The sequence below is a fragment of the Sander vitreus genome, chromosome 16, assembly GCF_031162955.1.
Source record: "Sander vitreus isolate 19-12246 chromosome 16, sanVit1, whole genome shotgun sequence".
Lineage (NCBI taxonomy): Eukaryota > Metazoa > Chordata > Actinopteri > Perciformes > Percidae > Sander > Sander vitreus.
In genome coordinates this window covers 16,889,703-16,915,741 of record NC_135870.1, presented here as the reverse complement: position 1 = coordinate 16,915,741, position 26,039 = coordinate 16,889,703, and the positions used below count along the sequence as shown (strand labels likewise).

Sequence of the window (26,039 nt, the reverse complement as noted above, 5' to 3'; positions counted from 1 at the left end):
GGTCAAACAGAGAAAGGGAGAAAGTTTCAGATAAAAGAGGCCTGTTGATGCAGCTGCAGTGTGAATGTGTTGCACACCTCAACTAGTCACACCAGTGGATAAAAAAAACTACCTCTTTGATTTTTGAAATTAAGCTTCATAATAAAAATATTTGAAACAAAAAAACTACCTCTACTTTAAGCAATAGAACCAAACAAACCCCAATATCAAGTATCAGATTACCCATTGCTAATTTTTTCTTTCTTAGCACCATGACTATAGGATGCAGGAATTCAAAGAAAAGAAATACTGGGCGTATGTGTGTGTTCTATGAGAATCGTAGGTTCTGCTGTGAGAAACATGTTAAAGATGAGATCCAATAAGCATGTTTTAGCTTTGGGTGGAAATGTTGCGGTGACCGCAACTCATACTCATAAATATCAATGTCTTTCATTTGAGGATGTATGTATTTTGTTATGTGAAAATGACACACTGATGTGTGAGTTTCATTTTGCAGTTCATGTAGTTACTAAATAAGCACTTCTGAGAAGTTTTATTTATTAGAAATGCCCTAAGAGTGGATGTTTTCTCATAATATTGGTATACATGATAAGTTATAAATGTCTGGGTTCCCCAAAACACAAATATGGGCATAAATATCAGTCATTACTTTTAAGTTACTACTACGTCTGGCTCCGGAGAGGCCTACAAGGGAGGGGCTCTGCCAGTGGCTGTACAGATCACAAATGCACTTGACACATAAGCTATCTGTACTCTCACACCACAATATACATTTCCCCCAAAGAGAAAAGGTCTTTATTTTAATTTTTTTGTCCATGATAGCAATTTAGCTAGCCAGTGATAAGTGAGAGCCGTTGATATTATGGCTTGTCCATGTCCAGCAGCCTATTGGTACATTCGAATCAAAGATACAGTCATGAAAGGAAAGTGCAGATTGAAGAATCAAATTTACAGTTATAGGTAGGGTTTCTTATGTTAAGATATGAGGTCTGAGATAGGATAGGACACAGCCATGCATTTCTTAAATGCTTCTGTAATAGGAACATAGAATTTTATTTTTCTGCAATGAAGCCCCTGGAATGTAAATACAGCCCATCCTGTTGAGCAGCACAAACGTCTCCCACAAACAAGTCTGATGGCTTTTTGATTTTCTTCCTAACGGCCCTGCCTTTGATACCCACCTTTACAGACCGTCCTCCTCCCACCCAGGTTTTTATCCGAGGGCCAATGGCCGCCTTCCTTCCACTGTCCACCGGCACAAAGGGCTTTTAATGGCCTTTGGCATGTGGCTCAATGAGGACAGGAGACTGACCCATCCCCTCCCAACATACCCACATACACAAAACCCACACGGAGGTACATAGAAGCTTTCCCTTTCTTAGTCATTTGTGTCCTGAAGGTAAAACAAGGTTGAACAGGATCAACAAAAACCAGTCAGCAACAGCTTGAGGCAGAGATATGGGGTTCTATTTGCGCCAAATTTATGTCACATGTCAACTGAACATGTGATGAAACAGTTGTTTGTCTATTCAACTTTAAACTGTACTATAGTTGTTACAAAACTACTTTGACAATTTTATTGTCTATGTCAATTGCTCAGCTGAACATTTGTGTGAGTGAATTGTGAATTTTAAACTGTACTTCGGTTGTCTAGGTGCACTCCCTGTCATTTGTCTGTGTTATAAATTGTCATCCTGATGTGTCGTTTGACTGGCGTCTGTTTTTCCAACCAAGTTAAGATTAAACCACAGCCACTTCAGTATGATGTAAGCCTCAACACAGCGTTTTTATGAATCCTATTTGATTTCTTGGCAAGACCTGCCAAGAAACCAATCGCCCACCCTGATTGGTTGAGGTCTGGCCAATCAAAGCACTTGAGTGCTATGCAGGGCGGTTCTTGCCAAGAAAGCAAGTGGGACTCATAATAATGCTGCGTCGAAGCTTTCTAGATCGGAACGATATTCATAACAAAAGAGAATGCAACAAGACAACAGAAGTACTGTTTAAAGTTGAAATGACACAGACAAATGTTTCATCAGATGTTCAGTTGACATAGACAGTGTGTTCATCTAAACAGGAAAGGCTTATAGCGCTGCACATTGACTTGCTGATTCGGCAAGTCAAAATCTACATTTAAATGCATCGGACTTCATTTTGTAAAAAAAAAACAAAAAAAAACAGCAATGTCCAACGTTTGGACCTTTGTTGCATCTCTCTCCCTCATTTCGCCACAATCACCAATAAAAGGCATTAAATGTCCAGAAAAAAATAGATTTTTAAATCTTATTATTGAGTGTATACAATGACAAGCAGAAAAGGAAACAAAGTCATTTTCACATGTGGTAAAAACTTTTTTTCAATCCTTGGTCTGCATGTACAAATATCTATAAAAAGTGAACACATTCACTCTTTGTATGTACATTTTGCAGCACAAAGTTAACTTGGGACCGACAAGAGGACAGAGAGGAAAGAGAGACGATACAAGATAGTGATATTTACCACCTACACATCCACCAGTATAGTCCGTCAGCTTCATTTCATTTAAGTGCTCATAAATCACTTTTACTGTACATTCCTCCTCCAGCAGCAGGATGCATACATACAAGAGGCCAAATGATTCATCAAAGCATTGCCATGATTCAAACACAGTACAGTCAAACCATGCAAACAGACATCATCAAGTACTTCATTTTCATATACTGTATATTTATATTCCATAATCTTAAAATCTTTATGTGCAGCTTATATGACAAGGAATAAAATTAGCAACACCAGCGGTAACATTTCTAATGCTAAATCTTGTGTTGTGCTAGGGAGTTTTTACAGAGGTATCAGAGATCTGAGCTTAAATATTTCCTGGGTATCTGTTAGGAAAGTGGTGTAGTCACTACCTATGCATGACAAAACAAGGGAGGGCACCTATTTCTATGTCTGTGTGTTGTACACATGTCTGCTATTGTATCACATTCTTTGGAAATAGCTGCAGAAATGAAGGAAAGTAACAAAAGTGGAGGAGAAAATCTTAACTTAAGAGGTTAACATTAAACAGGACCAAACCCACTGAAAACCTTATGTTAAAAGAAAGGAACGCTCTAAATAAGTGACAGAAATAAATGAATAAGGAATCCAACATTTGTAGTATTAAAAGTCGTTCTCAGGGGCTGATATAGTAAAGGGCCGACAAGAAAACAATCATTTTTATCACCTCCTCTGCCAGGATCCTCAGTTTCTATGCATGCAATGTGAGATCAAGTGGTTTCTTCCAGATAAGTGGCTTGTATGCCTGTGTGTATATATATGTTTGGTGTAAAGTGTTCAGCATTCATTTGTGATTCCCCTGATAATGTAAAGTCGAGTCATCAAACAGAGGGTTCTTTACTTCCATCTCTCCAGTCTGTCAAGGACAGAAGAAAATTGATTGTTAGTAATTAAACAACATCAGAAATAATTAGTTTTTTTGCGCTTGCGCGTGTGTGTGTGTGTGTGTGTGTGTGTGTGTGTGTGTGTGTGTGTGTGTCTACCCACCGGTGCAAGTCCAGGGCACTCGTATACTGTGAAGTCTCCTCCCACTTCCTCCTCATCTGATGTGACCTCGGTGTCAAGGACTTTCTGCTCAGGTTTGTTACTGAAGATTAAAAAAAAAGACAGTCAAAAAGAAAAGAGGTGATAAGGTCAGATGATATGGTTGAAAATTTGAAGTCTGCACTAAGACATGAGAGACAAGAAAAAAATGGGAAAGGGAGGAAGTGGCAGAGAAAGTGTAAAAAAAAGAAAGAAAAAAAGACGTACTTTCCCATTGAGAGCATCTGCTGTTTCTGATGTTGGTAGTGATACATTTGAGCACTTTGGGCCAGAGTCTTATCTCCGATCTGAAGACACAACAGAACAATGAAGTGTGGATGACACGTTTGAATACGCTTCAGTTGTCAGTGCACAATCACATCGTGTGGTTTTTGCAGAAGAAGAGGTGAGATATGAAAACAAGCTCTAGTAGTTAGGTGAAGCCATGCGTTTACCGAGGAACCGTTGGCTGTGGCAGGGTGCAAGCCTGCCCCTCCAAAAGCAGGGTAGTCCACCTTCTGAGCCAGGCGCGATTCTTTCTGCAACCTGTAGGAGGGCATCGTGAATCTGAGTCTCCTGCAATACTGAGGGCTGTTTCCATCATCTGGCATTAAACCATCCTTACAACTGAGCTCACAGATCTTATGACATAATGTGGTTTATTATGCAATTGTATCTCACTAACACAAACTCAGACTGGTCTTTGTATTGTATTTAATTTGGTTTGCAAAAAGACCAAATTTAGCTTTCTCTTGCATTACTTATGAATTCAGGTGTTCGGACTTACTTGATGTAACAGACGGTTGCCAGGATCACTGCCCCAGCGCCCACCACCACACACAGCGAGATCATAACTACAGGTTCAAACACAAGAAAGAGGACAATAAAAAGGGGAACAAAGCATGTTTAGGATTATATAATGAGCGATTGACTACCCTGCTGAGACATTTTTTATAGGTGCTAAATATTATTATTATTATTATTATTATTATTATTATTATTATTATTATTATTATTATTATCATCATCATAATGAGCTGATTATGAGTTGTTATGGTCATCTTTATTGACCATCATCAAAATGATATGCAACAAACACGAGAAGCAATAATCACACTGGGATGAAAGGAATTAACTTTTCTCTTTTGGGACAAATGTAGAACAAAAATTACCCAATTTTTAACAACATGTAATTTGATTAAATTTCTATTTGATTTTCTGTCTGTTTACAGCAGTATCTTGTATCAGCAATACATTCTCTACCATCAGGCTTTCACTTCCTGGGTGCAGTTGAACCTTCTGACCTGTGCTGAGGACAAAAATCATACTCACTGACAAAGTTGTCATTTTGGGATGCTGGCACAGCTATAGGACCGGTGTGGCCCGCAACTCCAGTGGCCCTGGGCTGGGGGGTTGGTGTGTCAGGAAATGCAGAAACTACAGGGCGGGGGGCCGTAGTGGGAGCATTCACGTTTTCTACTGAGACACGATCCTGGCTTTTCTGTTTGTGTTTGGAGGCATCTGTCTTGACTTTTTTATCATGTGTCTGGGAGGTGACGGCAGCTGGAGAGATCGAGGAAGACACAAACAGAGACAGTAGTCATAATCAAAGGATACCATGAGGGAAACTACACGATATCTGATGGAGCTTATCCTCAATTAGAGGGGAAAAAATTAAGTCCTGTATCACTCCAAAGAATACTCACTCTCTATACTAGAAGAAGTTGAAGTAAATTACACAACTCAAAACAGGAAGTGATATGTTTGTTACCGTTACAGTTATATTTCTGTTTTAAAGATTGCTCTCAGGGCTCTTACCAGGATGTTTGGAGTGCTTTTTTGGTGGTCTGATCTCTGTCACTTCCTGTTTTTCGATGACGGAGTGAAGATAATCAATCTCTTCATCCACGTCAGGGTAGAATGTCACTTTACATAAAAAACAGACAAGATTCCAAATTTCACTGATTAACTTGAACATACATTAAGCTGTCTTCAATTGTTTTTAAGTATAAGATAAAAATAAAAAGGAAAAAAAGGCAACAGGAAATCCAGATTTTACTAAATGTTGTACTGCTGACAGTGACACAAACGGCTTGTTAATATAAACAAAGCACCTTCATTCATACACATAACATACAAATCAGTTAGTAACCACTGACAGTAACTTCATTTGCAACATTCAAAAAAATACTTTAACGATTAAACGATTATATAGTTATAATAGTTGCAGATCACTAATCAACAAATCAGCTCAAATTGTCTTAGTTGTTGTCCCTAGTCATATCCCGTTAGCTTGAGGTTGGGCTTTTCTAGGTCTGGAAAACAACATTTTGCAGCTTGTCCACATACATGACTGTAGGTAACTGGTTAACTATTGCATGTAAGAAAGGTAGAGACTGAGAGTCCATGCATATGGTTTAGGCATGTATATATGGGTTTTTCGGGGTCCTGCCTCTGAAGTGCTGAACAGGGAGTGTGCCCATGACTGTTGTTTGTTTGTTGACCGATAAAAAAAGGAGACAATACTAAACTGTTGTTAACAGCCCTCGAGGCCAGACAGTGAGCCACATTCCTACAGTACTGCTGAGGTCTCCAGGGCGACTAGGGCCGATAGTTTGTGTGTGGCCGGGGGAGGAAGCACTGCAGGGGGCCGGGGCAATCACCCAAACATTGGCTTCACTGGGCTTCAGTTGCTACATTCACAATAGATCCCATAGCTCACTTCTAATTGGCGGTGATCAAAGTGCAATTTCCCTCTATGAAGTTACCCTGCAATTGATCAAATATCAAATTATAGGTATTTGCACTCAAAGCTCAAAGGTGCAAAAATGCTGAAGGTGCTTGCATAAGAAAAGCTCATTTTTGCAGATCACGCAAGATCATGCCATCATCCATTTAGCATCCCGGACTAATACATGTACGGTTGTTTTGTATACATAACATCCATGAAGAAACCAGTGCGGGAAAATAAATATCGATAACTATCGAAACAAATGCGTTATTACACATTTTTACAACCACCTACATTACATTAATGATTACAGTGTCACTTTCGCTCCAGAAGGCTGGCCATCTGGCTGAGCTAATGTGTATGATATGACATGCTAGCACTTTCACTGCCTGCTTTGTTATTTTCTTACCCTCCTCCACTAATGGCCATTTAGTGCACTCCATGGCAGGTTTCTGTGGAGGCGGGATGCACCATCTGTACTTTGCAGGTGGCTCAGAGCTCCAACCGTGCCCGTGTGCTTGCCAGGAGAATGTGGTTATACAGGTTTAAATTTTAGAGGAGATTTAAAAAAGAAAAGATGAGCTATTTATTGGTTGTATTTCTAAAGTGTAGATTGATTTAAAATATGCAGGGAAATAGTTAAAAATGGATGAGCAGTATTTATTTATAGGGATACACCTCAGGACCCTACATAGGCTGATAATTCACCTAAAAAAAAAAGGTCATTGTGTGTATGTGTGTGGTTTGTCACACACTGACTAAGCATGCACACCTCTCCTTGTGTAAGAGTTTTGTCACCGGCTTGATAATGACCCATAACCTCTTGAGAGGCACGCAGGGGGCAGTTGGGTACAACAAACAAATACTAAACAGCTCAACAGGGATTGAGGTTCACACACACATCTGTGCTGTTCTATTTTCCCACTTAAAAAACATTCACATTTCTTCCTCCCCCAAACCACATGCACGCACACATACTCTCCCTTCCTGCCCCCCTTGTCCTTGTTTAAAAACTCTAAATTGGTGGCAAGGTTGGCTCGGTGGGTGGAGCGGGCGCACATGTGCTTAGAGGTTTGTGCCTCGACGCAGAGGTCCAGGGTTCGAATCCGACCTGTGACGATTTCCTGCACATCTTCCCCCTCTCTCTCCCCGTTCTCACCTAGCTGTCCTGTCAGACAACTAGATCAGATCTTGTTTATTTCCTAATTTTTGGCCAACATTTGTGTGGAAATTGCAAAATGTACTGTGTATATCCTAACACTAGAAAAAAGAAAACCTTACATCTGAAGAATTGAAATCCTTTCAGATGAGTCTATTTTTCTTTATATTTTGCACCAAAAGGTGGCGTGACAGAAATGCCATATAAACCAGGCAAAAATATCTATCATCCATCTTTTATATGGTTGATATTGTGTCAATCAACTCATAATTTCAGTGCTACAACAAAGAACTTCCTTGATTTCATCACACTACCAGTTTGACGCGTCACCATGTTGAGTTCTTCGAAGAAGGGCAAGTTGGAAGTGTTTACAGCGCCTCCCCCTCACAGTGAGCATGTCCTCAGTCCTGTCCATAGATTACTGATTTATACAAAGTGTGTTGTGCTGCCCTCTAGTGGGACATTTAATTTGTGGAGTATGTAGAAGGAAGAGAGAAACAGTTAGGGAGACTACAGGTCTGACTCATAGTTCCTTCTCAAATTCTCTTTACTGCCTTGACAGCTAAGAAAATACTAAAAGGGCCCTGCCTCTTTCAGATCTTTCTATTTCTCTGCTCTTTCCACAGCATTTGAAGGAAAGGTCTACAAGACCGTTAAAAGGAAACAGACCAAAAAGGTCACAGTTTAAACAGAAACTCGTATCTACTTTTTTAGGTAGTTTTTAGTACGAGGGAGTGGCGCACAGCTAAAATGTAAATTTGCCCATAAAATCTAAAGTTGGTAAGGTAGTGCACCTTTTAATTGTGACAGCGAGTCGCAAAGTTAGTCTACTGCTCTTCGGGTAAATACAGGAAATCTGTTACAATGTTAACCTTCAGTAAACAGTCCCACCTGTCTGCCATACATCTTTCAAACAATTTCTGCATTTTGATGCTCTGGCTGAACATTACACTATGCATTTACAATATGAGACTGTTTCCAATTGTAATAATTCACAGCAAATGTGAGGGTGAAGCTATTTGACAGATTAATCAAAGTGTAATAATGGTATATATGTGAAATGGTGGGATTAACATCAACAACCATAAATCTTATATAACAGTAGTGATATCAGATGGTGAGCCCATTCATTTTAACAGGTTGAATGCAATGCACCTTGTTAGCAACATACTCTATCACTGACAAGGTGTAAAACAATGTTTATTTCATTGTTAGTGAACCAAATCTGTAATTTGGCTCTCCATCAGTTTCGTGACCTAACTTCATGTTACCAAAGTAAACTGCTGCAGGATATTTGTTCATGTTGTGTGACGCTGAGCCGCTACAACAGGCATTTCAGAGACTTAGTTTTTACAGTTTGTTAACTGTGCTGTTGTATATTAAATAATAAAAGCATTTATACACGCATAAACAAAAATGGGGATACAGAGTCCAATTAAGTCATATGTGTGGATGTTAAATAAAACGAGCTACAGGAGGACAGAAAGAGTCTGTACACCGGGCTACATGGAGACAGACCTGTCTTTAGCACATACACAATTTAACTGCTGTCTGTGCAGCTTCTGAACAAAGGACATGGCTTCGAGGCATATTGTATGTTTACCAATGGCGGCGCACACCTCCATGTCAAATACAAGCAGGTCCTACTTCCAATAAAAAATGCTAAATGCCTCACTTGTTCACCTATCGTGCACTTTCATCCTCTCTGAGTTAGGTATGTGAAATATTAGACATGTTTGACTCCATCCAGGAGGATTTTCAAGTTACTGTTTTGTTGTTTTTATAGCATGAAAAACATGCTACTGTGCCTTTATAAAATCCAGGATGTTTTCAATGTTCTGATATACAGTAACAATATGTATTTTGCTTTATAATATTTGTTTATGTTTGTCTTGTGTTGGACTGTCTTCACTACAGTGATGACTAATGGGGATCCTTAATAAACAATATCCAGAGATTACAACAGCAGAATAATAACCTTGAATTCCTGCAATGTACAGGCAGTGAAACTGACCAACAAGTGCAAGGCCACAGATGCAAAAAATTGTATGACAGAGAAGCATAGATATAATACTTTTGAACACAAGAAATGAGATAAGAGCCATGACATTACAGGGAAGAGAGAGCTAAACACAAGCCCTGCCATCAATAATTATTTAGTAGAGTAATACTGTAGTCGTAAACTTCCAATTACTTCTAAACTTTGGCAAAACCAAGTTCATGCATTTCCAATTCTCGATTTCAGTGATGTTATTTACAGAACTGCCTCTAATTCTCTCCTGAAAACATTGGATGTTCTCCATCACAGTGCCATACGTTTTGTGACCAGAGCCCCTTATAACACCCACCACTGCAAACTCTACACTTTAATTGGCTGGCCCTCGTTACACACTCGACGCCTAACCCACTGGTACCAACTCATTTACAAGTCCATGCTAGGCAAAGCCCCGCTGTACCTACGCTCACTGGTCACAATAGCTTTACCCACCCGCAGCATTCGCTCAAGCAGTTACATCTCCTTGGTCACTCCAAAAGCCCACACCTCCTTTGGCCTCCACTCCTTCCAGTTCTCAGCTGCAAATGACTGGAATGAACTACAAAAAACCCCTAAACTCAAAACCCTTATCCCACTTACAGCCTTCAAAGCACCTCTGTCCGTGCTCCTGTCCGATCACTGTATGTGCCAACTGTTCCCCGTCTTTTACCCACTGTTTTTGCACACCCTTACCCCATTATATCTGTCATGGCCCACTGCATAGTTGCACATCCACACCTGCATTGATATCATATTTGTTTACGCTATTTTGCACTTTTCATCTGCCCTTGTATGCTCAACCGTTATTTTCTTCCCACCATTGTTGCCACACAATTTTTTGCCAATCTACTGATCTACTTCCCTATCTAGTCCACAATCTGCACTAACTGTATATAGACTATATTGACTCTTTACTACATTTCAGCATTTATATAGTCTGTCTATTCTTGTATACTGTGTTATTACTGATCTTCATCACTACCCAGACCACACTTTGCACTAACTGTATATTGTCTCTTCTCTACATTCAGCATTTATATAGACTGATTACTGCTTACTGTGTTATTACTGATCTACATCACTTAATAGACTTGCACTAACTGTATTTTGACTCTCCACTACACCTCAGCATTTATCTAGACTGTCTATTCATATACATTGTGTTATAACTGATCTTCACTAACTAGACCACTAGACCAACTGTTTATTGATTCTTTACACCTTCTCAGCATTGATATAGACTCTCTGTTCATGTATATTACACATCCATCGACTAACTTACACCTCACTACGTGCCGACATTTGTATGCCATTTGTAATGCCCACTTATTCTGCACTTTATGTAGCATTTTGTATTCTCTATTCTTGTACTGTATTGAATGTGAAACTATTTGTTGTCTTGCACGCCTACGCTTTTCTTGGCCAGGTCGCCGTTGCAATGTTCTCAATGGCCTACCTACCTGGTTAAATGAAGGTTAAATAAATTTTAAAAAAAGTCTTACTTTTTCTTTGACAATCGATTGATTTCATTGTAAAATAATAAATGTTGTCCCTATGAAGATGCAGTCAAAAGGTCAAAGCATATTGTGAATATTATTGTGAATGTGCAAGTCTGTAATGTTTGATAACCAGACTGTATAAAATGGCTAATGGACAAAAAATGTCCATTAGTCCTAATTATTTGACAGTCCTACTAAGCAGCCAACAGAGGCAGTGTAGAGGCCATGGTGGGGTATTTGGGGGTGAAGCAGCCTTATAGCAGTAGCTATAGTAGCCTGACGAGGTAGAGTCCTGGGTGGTGTAAAACAAGGGTATCCTAGATCAACTGGACTGCTTCAGTCTCTTTTATTCTAAGGATGCATCCTGCCACTCTTGTACATATAGACTAGAATTTCTTTCTGACACTCATAAAATCTCAGCATCTAATTCTCACAAAACATGTAACTTTAAAATAAGTGTTTTATGTTATTGTGTAGCAAAGCAGAAGAAAAACAGTAGGAAAGCTGAAAATTCAACCATGCTGCAGAGCCAGTGAGTCAGCTTGATGGTGATGAGGATGTGTGCTTTGTAAGACTGAAGTTAGAAATTTAATTGGAAGAACAAATGGGTACATCTTCTGATGCAAACTGTGCTTGCTGACAAAACAAAGATTTAGTCACGTGCGTGAGTGAGAAAAAGAAAAGAAAAGAGAGAGAATGTAGTGACTTATACTGGGGGTGCATGCAAATCGTGCGTCAGAATCAAATGTTTTGACAATGTGTAGTTTCCATGGTTTGGCAAGTGCACAAAACTTTTAGATACGCAGTTGTTTAGTCCTGAAGTGACAGCAGAGTGACTTCTGAGGTGTAATTTGCAGTATGTAATGCTGCCAAACTACCAAGGCAACAGCTAGATTGCAGCTCTTTATTGTTTTTTGATGCATTAAGAGATGTGCGCTGCCCCTGACAAACCAAATAAACCAAACATGGTATATCAAAGAGAGTAAAATTAAAGTAATTTTGTCTGTTCATGTCAAAATTTTGTGTGTGTGTGTGTGTGTGTGTGTGTGTGTGTGTGTATGTGTGTATGTGTGCATGTGAGTGTGAAGAAGAGACAGAGTTGGTCACGCTTGCGGATCACTGTGTTCTGTGATCTCTTGGGAGTTTATGTAACCACCAGGGAGCTTAAGCTGAGGCCTGTGGTGTGCTGGAACACCACACAAACAACATCATCACATATGAGATACAATCCAAAATCCAAATACTAATAACTGGTCAGGTTGTATTATCATATCAGTGTGCTGCAAAAAGAAAAACATCCTGTCTTATTCTGCATGATGGGACCTTTCTCTCCAATACATCCTCACACTCATCTCCTTCTCATGTTTACTTCTCTCTCTAATGCTGCCGCCAATAAATTGAGCCAAGTTTGTATCCTCTACTGCCACAGACCCATCTAAATGATTAATCCTGCAGAGCGCGCGCGCGCACACACACACACACACACACACACACACACACACACACAATATGTTTTCTCTCTAATTTCTGCTGCGCCGTCTTGAAACACGGTGTGCGTGCCAGCAGTGCGATGTCATGCCATGGAAATCTGAAAAATAAGATTTATTTTCGCAGCTTGGCTCTTTCATTGAATTACATTAGATTCCGTGATGGAGATGAAGAGCAACGGAGAGAGAGAAAGAGAGAGAGATAGAGAGAGAAAGAGAGAGAGAGGGAGAGAAAGAGAGAGAGAGAGAAAAAAAAGAGAAAGAGGTATGTCTAAGTGATTAAAGCCGGCAGTGTGGGGGTGGTGTGCGCGCGCGCGCGCGCGTGTGTGTGTGTGTGTGTGTGTCGCAGACGCAGCAGGGGCGGATTATAAACAGAGGTTTAGACGGCACCATCGTTGTCATAGATATAGATGGGAGGAGGGAGAGCGAGGGCCAAAACAAGGACGAAGAGAGAAGAGAAATGGACGAGATGGGAGCGAATTGAGAGGAGATACATGAGCTACTAAAAGGGAGGCGGAATAAAGAGATCAAACTTAGATTGACAGAGGAGGAGAAGGAGAGCACAGAATCAATAGGCAACTGAGAGAAAGAGGTGGAGTGGAAGAGAGTTGTGGGCAACAGGATGCAGAGATCAACTGAAACTGAAAGAGGCAGTGAAAAAGAAATAACATGGAGTGAAGATGTTAAGGAAAGCAGAGAAAGAACGGCAGTGAGTCAGTCAGTACATTTGCATGCACTCTGGTCGTAACTGTCATTTAAAGCAGTGTTCCCCAACCACCGGTCCGTGGGTTATTTGGTACTGGGCCGCACATAAAACAAAAAACATTATTTCCGTTTAACTGATTATCAGAGTCTGAAAGATGTTTTATTGTGAAAAATGACCAAATTCTCTCCCGTCTCTCGTGCGTCGGGTAGGTCAACACAAACACGGACTAAAAGGAATAAAAACACCCACGCCAAATGGATGGGGGATGTAATTTAATGTAGACTACAACCACATCTACTACTACACCACACAGAGTACAACCACATCGCGCAATCTAAGGTTATTTTATGAACGAAATAGACATATTACATACCTGAGGGCCAATTCAAGGACATTTTTGAATTATTTACAATCCCGTAATTGTCTCCATCTGTTGAAAGCCCGACCGAGTGTGACTCGTGATTTCACCCGTTGTCTTTCACTTTCCCTTTTAGCTTTTAGTTGTTCTTCGTTTAATTTCAGTTTTTCTCTGATGGTCCTGCCCCAGTATCAGCCAGAACTACAACAGATAACTTCTAAAATAACATTAAAATTTAATAAGGCCTATATAAAGAAACCTCCTGTTACCTTCTACCTGGCTGAATACAATAACACTAACAGAGGCTTTTCCGGTGTTAGAATGAAATCTGTGACCCGTCAGATTGTGTGCTCTGTAGCGCCGTCTAACTGCCGAAAATCATTCTGTGACTTTGCGGGAAAAATCGGACCCGGGCAGAGGCATTAATAAAAACGACATAAAAATAGCGTTCTTTTCACTGTTAGTCTCGTTTACTGTTACAGGTCATTTATGATCATCAGGTGGAACATCACACAGTTTCAGAAACATTAAAAAGTTACATATGGTCACTTTAAGCAGGTTTTAATTAGTCAGTATATATCCATCTTCAGTTTACTCTTGTCAAGCCTAATCTTTTCTGTGTTTTCATTCAGGAAACAGACACTAGTCATAAAAATATGTTTGTGGAATTATTTTCTCCACTAATTGCTTTGTCTATGAAAGGTGGTGTCTTCCAGTTCCTTGATTTGTCCGACCAACAGTCAAAAAAAACTAAGATATTCAATTTACAATGATATAAGACAAAGAAAAGCGTCAAATCCTCACAAGCTGGAACCAGAGAATATTTGTCATTTTTGCTTGAAAACTAACTTAAACGATTAGTTGATCATTAAAATAACAACTGTCACTTCAGCACTAATTCGAACAGAGGTAATGCTTGTGTTACAGTGTGGTGGACTGTGAAAACTAACCGTCTGCTTTCGAAATTCATAGATGTGAAATAGAAAAGAAATTCCCCTACTATTTCTTTGTAGTGTTAGACGTTTGCCTGCAGGGTACCAGCCATCCATCTCATATAAAATGACCTAATCTTACCATAACAAGTTATTTGTGTGCACTTAAATGCACTAAATGAGCTAGTCGGATAGTGTGAGTGAAAGAAAATCAGAGGAACAGCGTCTTCTCTGACTTCCTTTCTTTCTGTATCAGTTCAGTTCACCAAGGGGAACCAACCTCACCTGAAGTAGTAAACACTTTTAATGTGATCAAATGAAAATGAGCTTGTGTGTGCGTAGTGAATGCAAAGCTGCATGAGTGTGTTTGTGTGTGAAATGTTTGTATATTTCATACCATGCTGATGGTGGCTATTCCTCACCAGGCAGCGTCCTTCTTCATTCTCCTCCAATGGGGAGAGGCAGGGACCACATTCTGAGGAGCCAGGCCTACAGAATTGGCGTCCCTCTTTGGCACAGTCTATATGATGGCACTTACTGCCAGCTGGGTGAGAGAGAGAGTGACAACAACAGTTTCATTAGTATCCCAACCACATTGCTGTGATGCAGAAATTATGCTTTTAATGAGGCAGTTAAATAACACTCTTTGTGCGGAAAGAAGTACTATTAAAATACTGTCAATAAGAGATGCTTCAACTTCACAACCAACCACTTAGTGGATGTGTCAGCTCTTCTGCTCCATTCAGAGATTAAACAACTGCCCTTGACTATAGAGCGTCTGCTGATGTCGCTTTGTTTTTGAAAATAGTTTTTAGCGTTTGCTGTGACCTCATCACAGCCAACATATGGGCGAGGTTTGCCAGATAGGACAAGAATGTTTGGACAAAAGTACATTTTGAATCATTTTCTGCATTTCGCAATATGGTGGGCCCCACCTGTTTGACAATCCGAGTCAGGGTAAACCAAAGTAAAGAGTGATTTACAGCGGCTCCCTCACAGATCTGCCCACAATCAGGTTAGATAACCACTTGGCCTGATTACTGCCCATTTGAAACAAAAACAGAGCTCAAACACCATGTTTAGATAAGACATACACATACACACACACACACACACACACACACACACACACACACACAAGGGAAGATGCGGGCCACAGAACCACAGCAGGTGTGTTTGGAAGCAGAGGGCAGGTGGACCACTGGGACGCTATCAGATAATGAGCCCGGCAGAGCTACATAGCGGGCCAGCTAAAGGTGAACAGCACAGTGGGTGTTGATATTGACATAACAGACTGGAGGTGATATAAGGGGGGAAGAGAGTGGATGAACCTGGATTTTTTTTTAGGGATAATGGGTTTTAAAGGTCAGAGTTGTTCGAGTCTATAGGTGACAGAACAGTGTTGTTAAAAAAAGGTTTGAGCTTGGTGTGGCTCATGCATTTTCAGTATAGTGAGACTAATATATATATATATATATATATATATATATATATATATATATATATATATATATATATATATATATATATATATATATATATATATATATATATATATACACATACATCCATCCATACACACACACACACATTATTTAGACATTAAAAATACAAACCGGTATCATATCATTACTACCTGTGCAATGTGGCTTTGATAAATCACAACTCACAGAGGTGCTTAAGACAAAATAAAAAAAACAATATTGAAAACCCTTTGTCTGTTCCTCTTTACTTAACTTAATTTTTTTTCAATTGCTACATAAGAGAAGAAAATTACACATGACAGCTGATCGCTGAGGGGGAAGTCTCAATGACCTCTATGGCAACAAGGCCAGTAACATCAGGAAAGATGTGTTACTGAAGGAGCGCATGTGCAGACAGGTGTTTCAAAAACAAAATGTTCAGTGAGTTTATCTTATGTAAAAACAGGTTCTCAATAGATCTTCCAGAAAAAGGTCAATATCATGAATTGATATAGTCATATAGTGAAATCGCATATACTGCAATACCGGATTTTTCCATATTGCAGTATACACAATATCCAATACAACCTTCTACGAACTTAATAAACACACAAAACATCATTTTACGATCAGCAACATTAAAAGAAAGCAGTATTTAGGAGTTCAAATAATGGTGCCCAGATGTTAACAGATTTAATGAAACGTGTGAAAATAAGCATGTATGATAGACTGAAATGAGAACTGAGGATATAGAAAGAAACTACTGCATGTTTTGCTTGCTTAGTTACTTCAAACATAAAGAACATTCTAACAAAAATTAGCACATTTTGTTCCTTGTTCCTCAGCTTTGCGTAGCCAGGGCATTAAAAATAGTTCTAATCCGAAATTTAGTTAGGTCTAAGTCTTTAACGACATAGCGGAAAAAGCTGCCACATCAACTTAAATAGCTTCTCAGAAAACAGTGTCAGAAAAGCCTGAATTACATGACTAAATGTGTGGAAACTGTCTACCTTATCAGTTTCAGTATACTAGTGTATGGTAGGTGTTAGGTTCCCACCACAATCAGATGCCGCGACTACATGTAACATTTTTTGCCACGCTTGGTGGAAAATGGGGCATGACTTAGCACCTGTTTAACACACACAGACACATCATAATGCTGAGGGAGGAAATACAGTGGATGTGGTTACGTGAGTTGAGACATAGAGTGAAGGCGAAAAGGATGTAAATAAAAAAAAAGTCTCAATGACCTCCATGGCAACAAGGCCAGTAACATCAGGAAAGATGTGTTACTGAAGGAGCGCATGTGCAGACAGGTGTTTCAGAGCTGTGTTGCAGAGATGACGAGCAGATAGAAGATGGGCAGGGGACTGGCAGTTGTATCTGTGTACACATTTATGGAAGCATACATCCATCAATACATTTTTTTTTTTTTTTACAAAACAAAAAATAAAAAATAGACCAAAATTTACCAATTCAATTGTTGTACAAAATACCTGTGGCTAAAGATGGATGAAAACTGGACTTCTGTCATTTTCCCAATTTGGGAGCCATACAGTCTATCTAAACTAAGTCTATTTAATCTAATGTAATGTATTTAAATCTGACAGAAATCCTAAAACCATAGTGGAACTAAAAGAATAAATAATAGTATATCGCTAAAATTAGCAAAACCCACATTACTGGAAACTAAACCTTTAAAGAAATAATAATGCAAATCTCGATCTTTCAACATCACAAGTGTGCAAACACTACTGATAGCTAAACAAATAAGGCATAGACATTACACACCCATGCAAACACACACAATATGACAAGTCTATACATCATCACAACCCCAAAGGGAAATGGACACACACACATCCACATCTTCTTACGACTGGTCTGCCTCAGGGAGTGAGCAGTGGAGTGTGTAATCTGAGAAGCTATGTTTTTTGTTTGTGTCAGACACAGAAAGAGCTAAAGGATTGGGATGTTTGTGAAACATCTGTGGCTGAGGGCCAATGTTTTATTCACTGTTGTATTTATGGGTAGAAAGCTTAACTCCCTATGCGTCTTTGATCATTGGTTGTTGTTTTAAGTCACGCTCTGTCTTTAGCTTTTCCCACGGCTTGGCAACAACTCCGTCACCTCTACGTTTATTTGATGCCTCACCTGCTCTGCGCCATTGCCAAGTTATTCCACATCCCTGTGAGTGTGACTCAGATGCCAGCCCCCCCATTCCTGATTTCATCAACATTAGTTCACCCGGCAAAAACACATCCGATAATCTCTCACTTAAATGTAATTTAGACCAAAGTGGCCCAGGCTGTTCGAACTGGATCCATATCTAAATACTTCATCAAGTATTAGGTTAAATCCAAAGTTATTAGGTATTGGTAGATCTCCCCCTTTTTGGAGGTATTGGTTAGAAAAGGGAATTGTCACACTGGGGGATCTGTATCTCGGTGGCATATTCAAATCCTTTGAGGATGTGGTTTCGATTTTTTTTAGATATTTGCAACGTAGCCATCTGTTAGTGGGGATTTTTGGATCCAGTTCTTCAGCCCCCAAAAGCACCAGAATGTTTAGATACGGTGTTGTTGAAATATAGACAAGGTCATGAGGCTTCTGGGTATTATTGTATGCTTATGCAGAACCTGGGGGATGGAGCCTGGTCAGCCCTCAAGAAGACATGGGAAATGGATCTGAGTATTACTGGATGATGAGGAGTGGGACAGAATCTGTAGAAATATTAAAACTGTGTCACGCAATGTGAGGGTGCGCCTTATTCAGTTCAAGATTATGGACAACGATACAAGATCCAACTGGCTCTTTGTCAGCGTCAGTCTTTTGAAAGAGATTCGTTTTTACAGAAGCAATAATTAGTCATGTATTACATTTATTCACTGCATTATGAAGTGCTTTCAGTTTTACGGATTTTTTTTTTAAGACAAATGCTTTAGTCTCAGACTTTGTTTTTTTTAAACATACACACAATAATACACATGTGCTATCCTTTAAATGTTAGACAGCCAGTAATGAGAAGAGTGAGTAAATGTGTCCGTTGTAAAAGGAAGATACACCTATGCCTCAGAATCACAGGAGTGTGTATTGGGATATTGGTGCAATAATGTAGCAATGATCCATCGCAAGAGACTGTATCTCAGTGGATTGCTGAATCATTTAATGTATTTGTCCCAACCCTAAATATCATGCACAAAAAAGACAATGTGGAAATCCTGGCACATAAATGAATCACTGGTGTCTAAGACAAAAAAGGAAGAGGTTTTTAAACCCCGTTATGAAATCGATAAAGCAATGCACTCTATATATAAAAAAAAAAATCTGCAGTCTTTATTATCATGAAGCTAGCATCTCAACACCACTGGCCAGCATTTCATCTGTTATTTATCACGTTGGAAGTTAATATGGTGGAACCTACTGCAGTCACATGAATGCAGATAATTATTGTCCTCACACACAAGCACCTATATATACACACACACCCAGACACAAACCGACTGTATGCATGCTTCAATATTAAAATGTGAGGCATGGCAACGGTGAGAAAAAGTGAAGCGAGTGTGACTATCAGGGATGAGCTCCGGTCAAATACAGCAAAAACGGCATTCATTACCATTTACCAACAGTTGCATGAAATCCTTTTTGTTCTAACCACGATAATATGATTTTGGTGCACCAGAAGATTTAATCATTATAATTTTACCAAACTCACAAAAACTGTACATAATGGCACTTTTTTTCCAAACACAGCTGAACCAAAGAAGATGCTCATCACTGATACTTATATGACAAAGCAGCTCAAATCTATCTACCGGCATAACAAAGGAGTCCCAAAAGTGAATGTGACGTCGCCAAAGGAGGGTGGCCTTGCACCAACATGCCTCCCACACAGTGCTGTTGCTAATTAGAAAGCTCAATCAAGGAGACAGGGGAAGAGAAGCGTACAAAACAAGAGACCGACAGGAAGATGGTGATGGAACTGACACGTTCCTGCAGTACATGAAGGCGTTCGGTATCGGCAAAGACAGTGAAAAAACATTATTTAACTCAGGGACTCAGAAAGTAGACCTTGGAACGAGTGAAAAATGACTTTCCTAACCATCTGCTGCTGCTGTTGCCAGGCTGTGTGCTCAGCAGCAGCTCTGCCAGGAAGAACTGAGAGGCAAACCGAGGCATTCTCACACAGCCTGATAAACACCTACACTCACACAGACACACACAGAGACACACAGGCAAGCAAGGGCACACTCTCATGTCACCGTTAACTTGTGCTCCGTCAAGCTGTTCTACAGATACAATACAACAAATGCCACCCAATCTGTAATTGTGTGTGCATGTGAGAGAGATTTAGAGAGGAAGTAGTAAATGGGTAGGCCAGCAGGGTCATACATTCCCATTGTGTGCGTTTCCTGACTCTCTGATAGCAGACAGGAAGTAAGACAAACACTCCAAAACAAGTGGAAACTTAAGAGCTCTGCTTGGTGCTCTTCACTTGATATGTAACCACACTGTTTATGTCCACATGGATAGTGTGTGTATGCGTGCCCATGTTTGTGTATGGCTTTTTGTGTAACCATGCTGCTACGTTCCCGTTTATTCACCATGCCTCACTCCCAAATGACAAAAACAAACAGATGCCAAGCAGCCGGTTTCTACTGCTTTGTTTTCATTGGCATTTGCTGAGACAAACACTGCTATTGTATGCTGTGAATTAGATAGAATTATTATAGAATTTAGGCAAAAGACCTTTTTCAATGGCAGACATGTCATAGTAGGAAAAGCACAGGTGTATTCTGAACCATTAATGATGGCTGCATTCCACTTAGGAGAGGTCCTGGTATTGTGCATGCTGACTCACTGAAATAGCTTACTGAGACACTTGATGGAACTGAGCCATCGTTAAGGTTATCAATTTCAGCTGTGCTTTTCCTACTATGACATGTCAAAATGTCTGCTGTGAAAAAGGTCCATATGATATCAGGTTTTCCCTGCCATTATAAGGTTTAGGTGCAGCACCAAGCTGTGTTGGGCAGCCGTTTTGTCTTTAAACTTTTTGGGTGTTATTTATTTAAGCTCTGCTCTAGCTTTTCCAACGTTTCAGACACAGATATGGTAATAATAACGGTCCAAAATTATGTGAAAAAAAGACTCAAAACTACCACAAAGGGACACAAACTGACTAAGCGATGCCAAATGACCACAGAGACCCAAAACAACCCCAAAGAAAACGAAAATGACCAAAAAGAGACAAAATCCCACAAAGAGACACTAAATGTATGGGCAAGTTGCATTTTTTAAATTGATAGACATCACATTTTCTCGAGGAATGGCACCTAAACCCCCCTCCAAATACGCGCACCTAAGTTTTCCACAAAGCTAGGGAAAACACTGGCTATGCTATGTAAGCCATTAGACAATATGTATCATTGTCAGAGATGTTGTCATACTGATTATACAGTGGCCGCTATCCTTTTTTACCTGTGGCCAAGCGTCATCTACTCAAAGTGTGAAAATATGGGATTTGTTGGACAGAAACGCAGTTAAACAATTTTTGAATATTTCCGATAAAAACTCAATGGACTCGTAGTTGTCTTAATAAATTTTTTTTGCATCAATGTGATCAAGTGTCATGCTTTTTTAGGGATCCATTTTAATAATGAATTAGCCAAAAACAAAATGTTCAGTGAGTTTATCTTATGTAAAAACAGGTTCACAATAGATCTCCCAGAAAAAGGTCAATATCATGAATTGATATAGTCATATAGTGAAATCGCATATACTGTAATACCGGATTTTTCCATATTGCAGTATACACAATATCCAATACAACCTTCTACGAACTTAATAAACACACAAAACATCATTTTACGATCAGCAACATTAAAAGAAAGCAGTATTTAGGAGTTCAAATAATGGTGCCCAGATGTTAACAGATTTAACGAAACGTGTGAAAATAAGCATGTATGATAGACTGAAATGAGAACTGAGGATATAGAAAGAAACTACTGTATGTTTTGCTTGCTTAGCTACTACAACAAAAATTAGCACATTTTGTTCCTTGTTCCTCAGCTTTGCGTAGCCAGGGCATTGAAAATAGTTCTAATCCGAAATTTAGTTAGGTCTAAGTCTTTAACGACATAGCGGAAAAAGCTGCCACATCAACTTAAATAGCTTCTCAGAAAACAGTGTCAGAAAAGCCTGAATTACATGACTAAATGTGTGGAAACTGTCTACCTTATCAGTTTCAGTATACTAGTGTATGGTAGGTGTTAGGTTCCCACCACAATCCGATGCCACGACTACATGTAACATTTTTTGCCACGCTTGGTGGAAAATGGGGCATGACTTAGCACCTGTTTAACACACACAGACACATCATAATGCTGAGGGAGGAAATACAGTGGATGTGGTTACGTGAGTTGAGACATACAGTGAAGGCGAAAAGGATGTAAATAAAAAAAAGTCAAATTTCATCCTCAATGGAATTCAAGTTTGTAGAAGGTGGAACAGGTCTTTGTTTTTCACCTCTCGTGGTGCAGTTATGTCTCTACCGTCTTATCTCTCCCGCTGTCTGCCATTTGTCTTTTCTGTTGCAGTTCCTTCTGTCATGTCAGACAATGACGAGTCTAACCCATTACATGGGGGGATAATTACCGTGGAATTATCATTAGAGTGGAGCAGAGCAGCACACCCAGCAAACAGAACACAGTTAAAGGGATTTAAATACAATGGCAGCTAGTATGTGGCAAATAAAAGCTTCCTGATATAGTATTTTTTCATTTTCTTTCATGATTGTGGGCCTCTGGCTGGTTTAAAGAGTTCTTAAAGAGTAGAACTAAGACTGAATGAGCATAGTGTGTTTCATTCCAGCTAATCTGTGCCAACGATGGCTTCATCTGGCTTGGCTTGGTCTGTAAGTGCTCTGTAAGTTGATTAATTGTGGCCCTCTCATTTCCTGGAGAGGTCTGGTAGCCGACAAACTCACAGGACGAAGCCGAAGATCAGGCAGAGAGAGAGAGAGAGAGAGAGAGAGAGAGAGAGAGAGAGAGAGAGAGAGGCTTGAAGAAGCTACCACAGCAAAGCAAAGCATTGGCTGACCACTTTTTTTTTCAAAGACCACAATGGGGCTAAATATCTTTCCTGGCTGTTGCATAATGTCAGTATGATGGTTATCACCCAATAATTGGGTGGTCATGTCCCCTTTCTCTCACTGATGAACACTGCTAATGTCAAATCCCCTCAAAGACCACACAAGCTACCAAACAGATCCATTTGAAACCCGAGGGAGCACTTGTTAGCTCTAAACTGCATATTCTAAATTACTTCCTGGAAGCACTGAACTCCCATACAATATCAAATCAAGGTATAATGTGTGTGTGTGTGTGTGTCGTTCCCCTTAATTTTTCATTGCTCTCAATCCCTACTAAAATGTACGCAGATGACTAATTTTGCCGCAGGGCAAAAAATGGTGATTGAAAAACACTGCAGCCAGTGGCTGTGTGTATGTGTGTGTGACACTGAAGCTATTAATCGTTAAAGATTAATCCTGGTGGAAGAAAAGGCAGGAGGCAGTGTCTCAGTTCTATGTGGGTTTGGTGAATGACAAACCTGGCATTTAAACGTGGCAGCACAACAATGATCAGGCTGAATTAGAATATTGAGAAGTAAATATGATGTTTCTATAGGAAAATGTGCTAAAATTAGAGCAGCAAGAACATGCAAATAAATCAGTTAAAAAAAAAGAGACTTTTTGCTGCTAATTCGACATGCCTCACTTACCCTGAATTACACAACAAATTCTGCATGTTAAAAGGTAATTAATTATGTATCTTTGCCAGCAGACTAGACATCATGTATGCAATCAATTGGGTTCATGGAGAGATTTTGGATTACTTCCATCAAAAGAACCAAATGTTCTGTGAAAGCTTTCTGGCATATTTACACATGATGATGTGTCGATGTGTTGCTGAATCAGCCACCTGATTATTATGCCCTTCGTGCTGTTGTCACACTCCAGCAAAATCACCCTGAAACCTGACTCACTGGTTACTCTGAATGTGCTTTTTTGAGGTTCTGTAGATGTCTCCAACATTTTAAACGGTCTTTAATAAAGTACCATTTACTTAAAAGATACGACTCCAATAGAATTCCTGTGCAGCTACATTATGCAATCTGCTGTAAATGTTCACCGTGGAGTGAATTAGGCCTACATGTTATTTCGCCTTGTTTTATTTCAATACAACATACTCAAAACAATAGCCCACATACTGACACACTGTCACACATTGTTACCAACAAGCTGCGTTCAAATACAACAGGTGTTGAAAATACATCTGACTGGAAAGATCCTACGACACCACACATTCCTTTCTGAACATGTAAAACAAGAGACACATCGGAGGCAACAGTATTGACAGCTTTGTCTGCCTCTCCATCTTGTCCAAAATTATGATTTTATTCTGACACTGGAAAACTTCACTAGTGTTTTTCCATGCAGTTTTGGTTTTTTAGCACTTGAGAGAAAATCAATAATATTTGCATTGGTTGAATTTTGACGAAAAGCGGAAAATTGTCACACGTTACCCTACAGGGAGAAAAACAACACTGAGCCACATCCTCTCCATCCTCTTTGTCTTGCACAAGCAAAATTAAGCTACCATACTTTTGATTTCATGCGCAGACTTTAGTGAACCATGCCATGGATGGGTTTATGTTTTGGTTCCAAAATATATATTTAAGTCTGTAAATTCACACAAGCCTGTGTCCAGGTCGAGGCAGTAAATGTTCAGTGTCAGTGTGAGGGCAGTGTGTGTGTGTGTGTGTGTGTGTGTGTGTGTCTAAGATAAAGGCTAAAGATTATGTGTGCGTCCAGCTGTTGGTTCTCCCACAGGGTTTCAGTGTTAAAAGCTCAGAAGGAGATTATCTCCCCTGCACACATCAACAGCAATCATCACTGTGTGGAGACCCATTACACACACACACACACACACACACACACACACACACACACACACACACACACACGGTACTTCCAATATCTAAAACAGTTTAAAATCAACAATTTAAAAGCAGCTCTATATCACAGTATTAAAATATTCCTATGGCTATTTTCACATGGACCTGTGAGCATACAAGGAAATGCATTCAGTAACCCAACAGGGAAGGGAATCTGTATTTTTCTTCTTTCCTTGTGCTCTGCTGTCACCTACTCAGAGGTATACATATCTAGAGATATCTAACCTGTCCAAAACATCCATCTGAACTCATGGGATATCCCATACAAGTAAGCTAATCTACCAACAACAAAACTAACACCTAAACAACTATATACAAAAGTAAGTAAAAACACACGTGTATCACTAAACGCTCTACTCGGTGAGATAAAAAGCCCCTGTCTTGGTGTTCTCATCAGTTAAAGATGCCCCCTTAACGGCGAGACAGACAAATGAGCTTACACTTTCGAGGGTAATTGGTTTGTCTGGTGCTGACTCTGTGTTTGTAATGTGTGTTGTTGTGTATTTACCTGGAAGGCTAGCACTGACAGGGACTACACAGAGAAGGACCGTGGCGAGTAGCAGCAGCGAGGCCCGGCGCAGGCGTCCGTTCCGCGGGCTGGAGAGCAGCAGCATCCTTGGGGTCTTCTCGGGGACGGAGAACCGCAGACGGGGACGGAGTTTGTTGTCATTCCCCCATCACTTCTATTTGATGTTTATATTTGTTTTTTTATGCGAGAAAGCTACAGAGCAGAGTAACGTTACACACGGCGATAAGCTGAGCAGGTAGAACCGGGACGCAGTCTGTGACACACTGCGTACTGTAATCCGTGGCGGTGCTAAAGATAGCGGAGCTTCAGGGAGGAGGGGGGTGAGGGTGCGTGCGTACGTTTAACATGCTGCCTTCATGGTCTCCTCGTAAACTCCTAAATGAAAAAATACTTTTCACCTAGCAGACTTGTCCATTATCAACCTACAGGTTTTTTTTTTTTTTCCTTTCACAAAGTCGCCATTTTGATTTAATGTGATTGAAAGATAAAGTAGAGTTGGTCCTTTCCTGTTTGTTTACAATAAAAAGTAAAAAAAACTATTTTATTTAAAAAAAAATC

The 26,039-nt window shown here is 39.8% G+C and overlaps 1 protein-coding gene across 1 annotated transcript; it reads right to left on the bottom strand.

Moving 5' to 3' along the window:
- Positions 1-2,269: 2,269 nt before the first annotated feature.
- npdc1a (neural proliferation, differentiation and control, 1a) lies at positions 2,270-25,775 on the bottom strand. The gene is made up of 9 exons (XM_078271479.1): positions 25,461-25,775; positions 14,866-15,012; positions 5,380-5,487; positions 4,894-5,124; positions 4,349-4,415; positions 4,017-4,107; positions 3,790-3,869; positions 3,526-3,625; positions 2,270-3,394 (listed from the first exon to the last, which is right to left on the bottom strand). The coding sequence occupies exons 1-9, from the start codon at positions 25,564-25,566 to the stop codon at positions 3,323-3,325; spliced, it is 1,002 nt and encodes a 333-aa protein (XP_078127605.1). The 5' UTR covers positions 25,567-25,775; the 3' UTR covers positions 2,270-3,322.
- Positions 25,776-26,039: the final 264 nt, after the last annotated feature.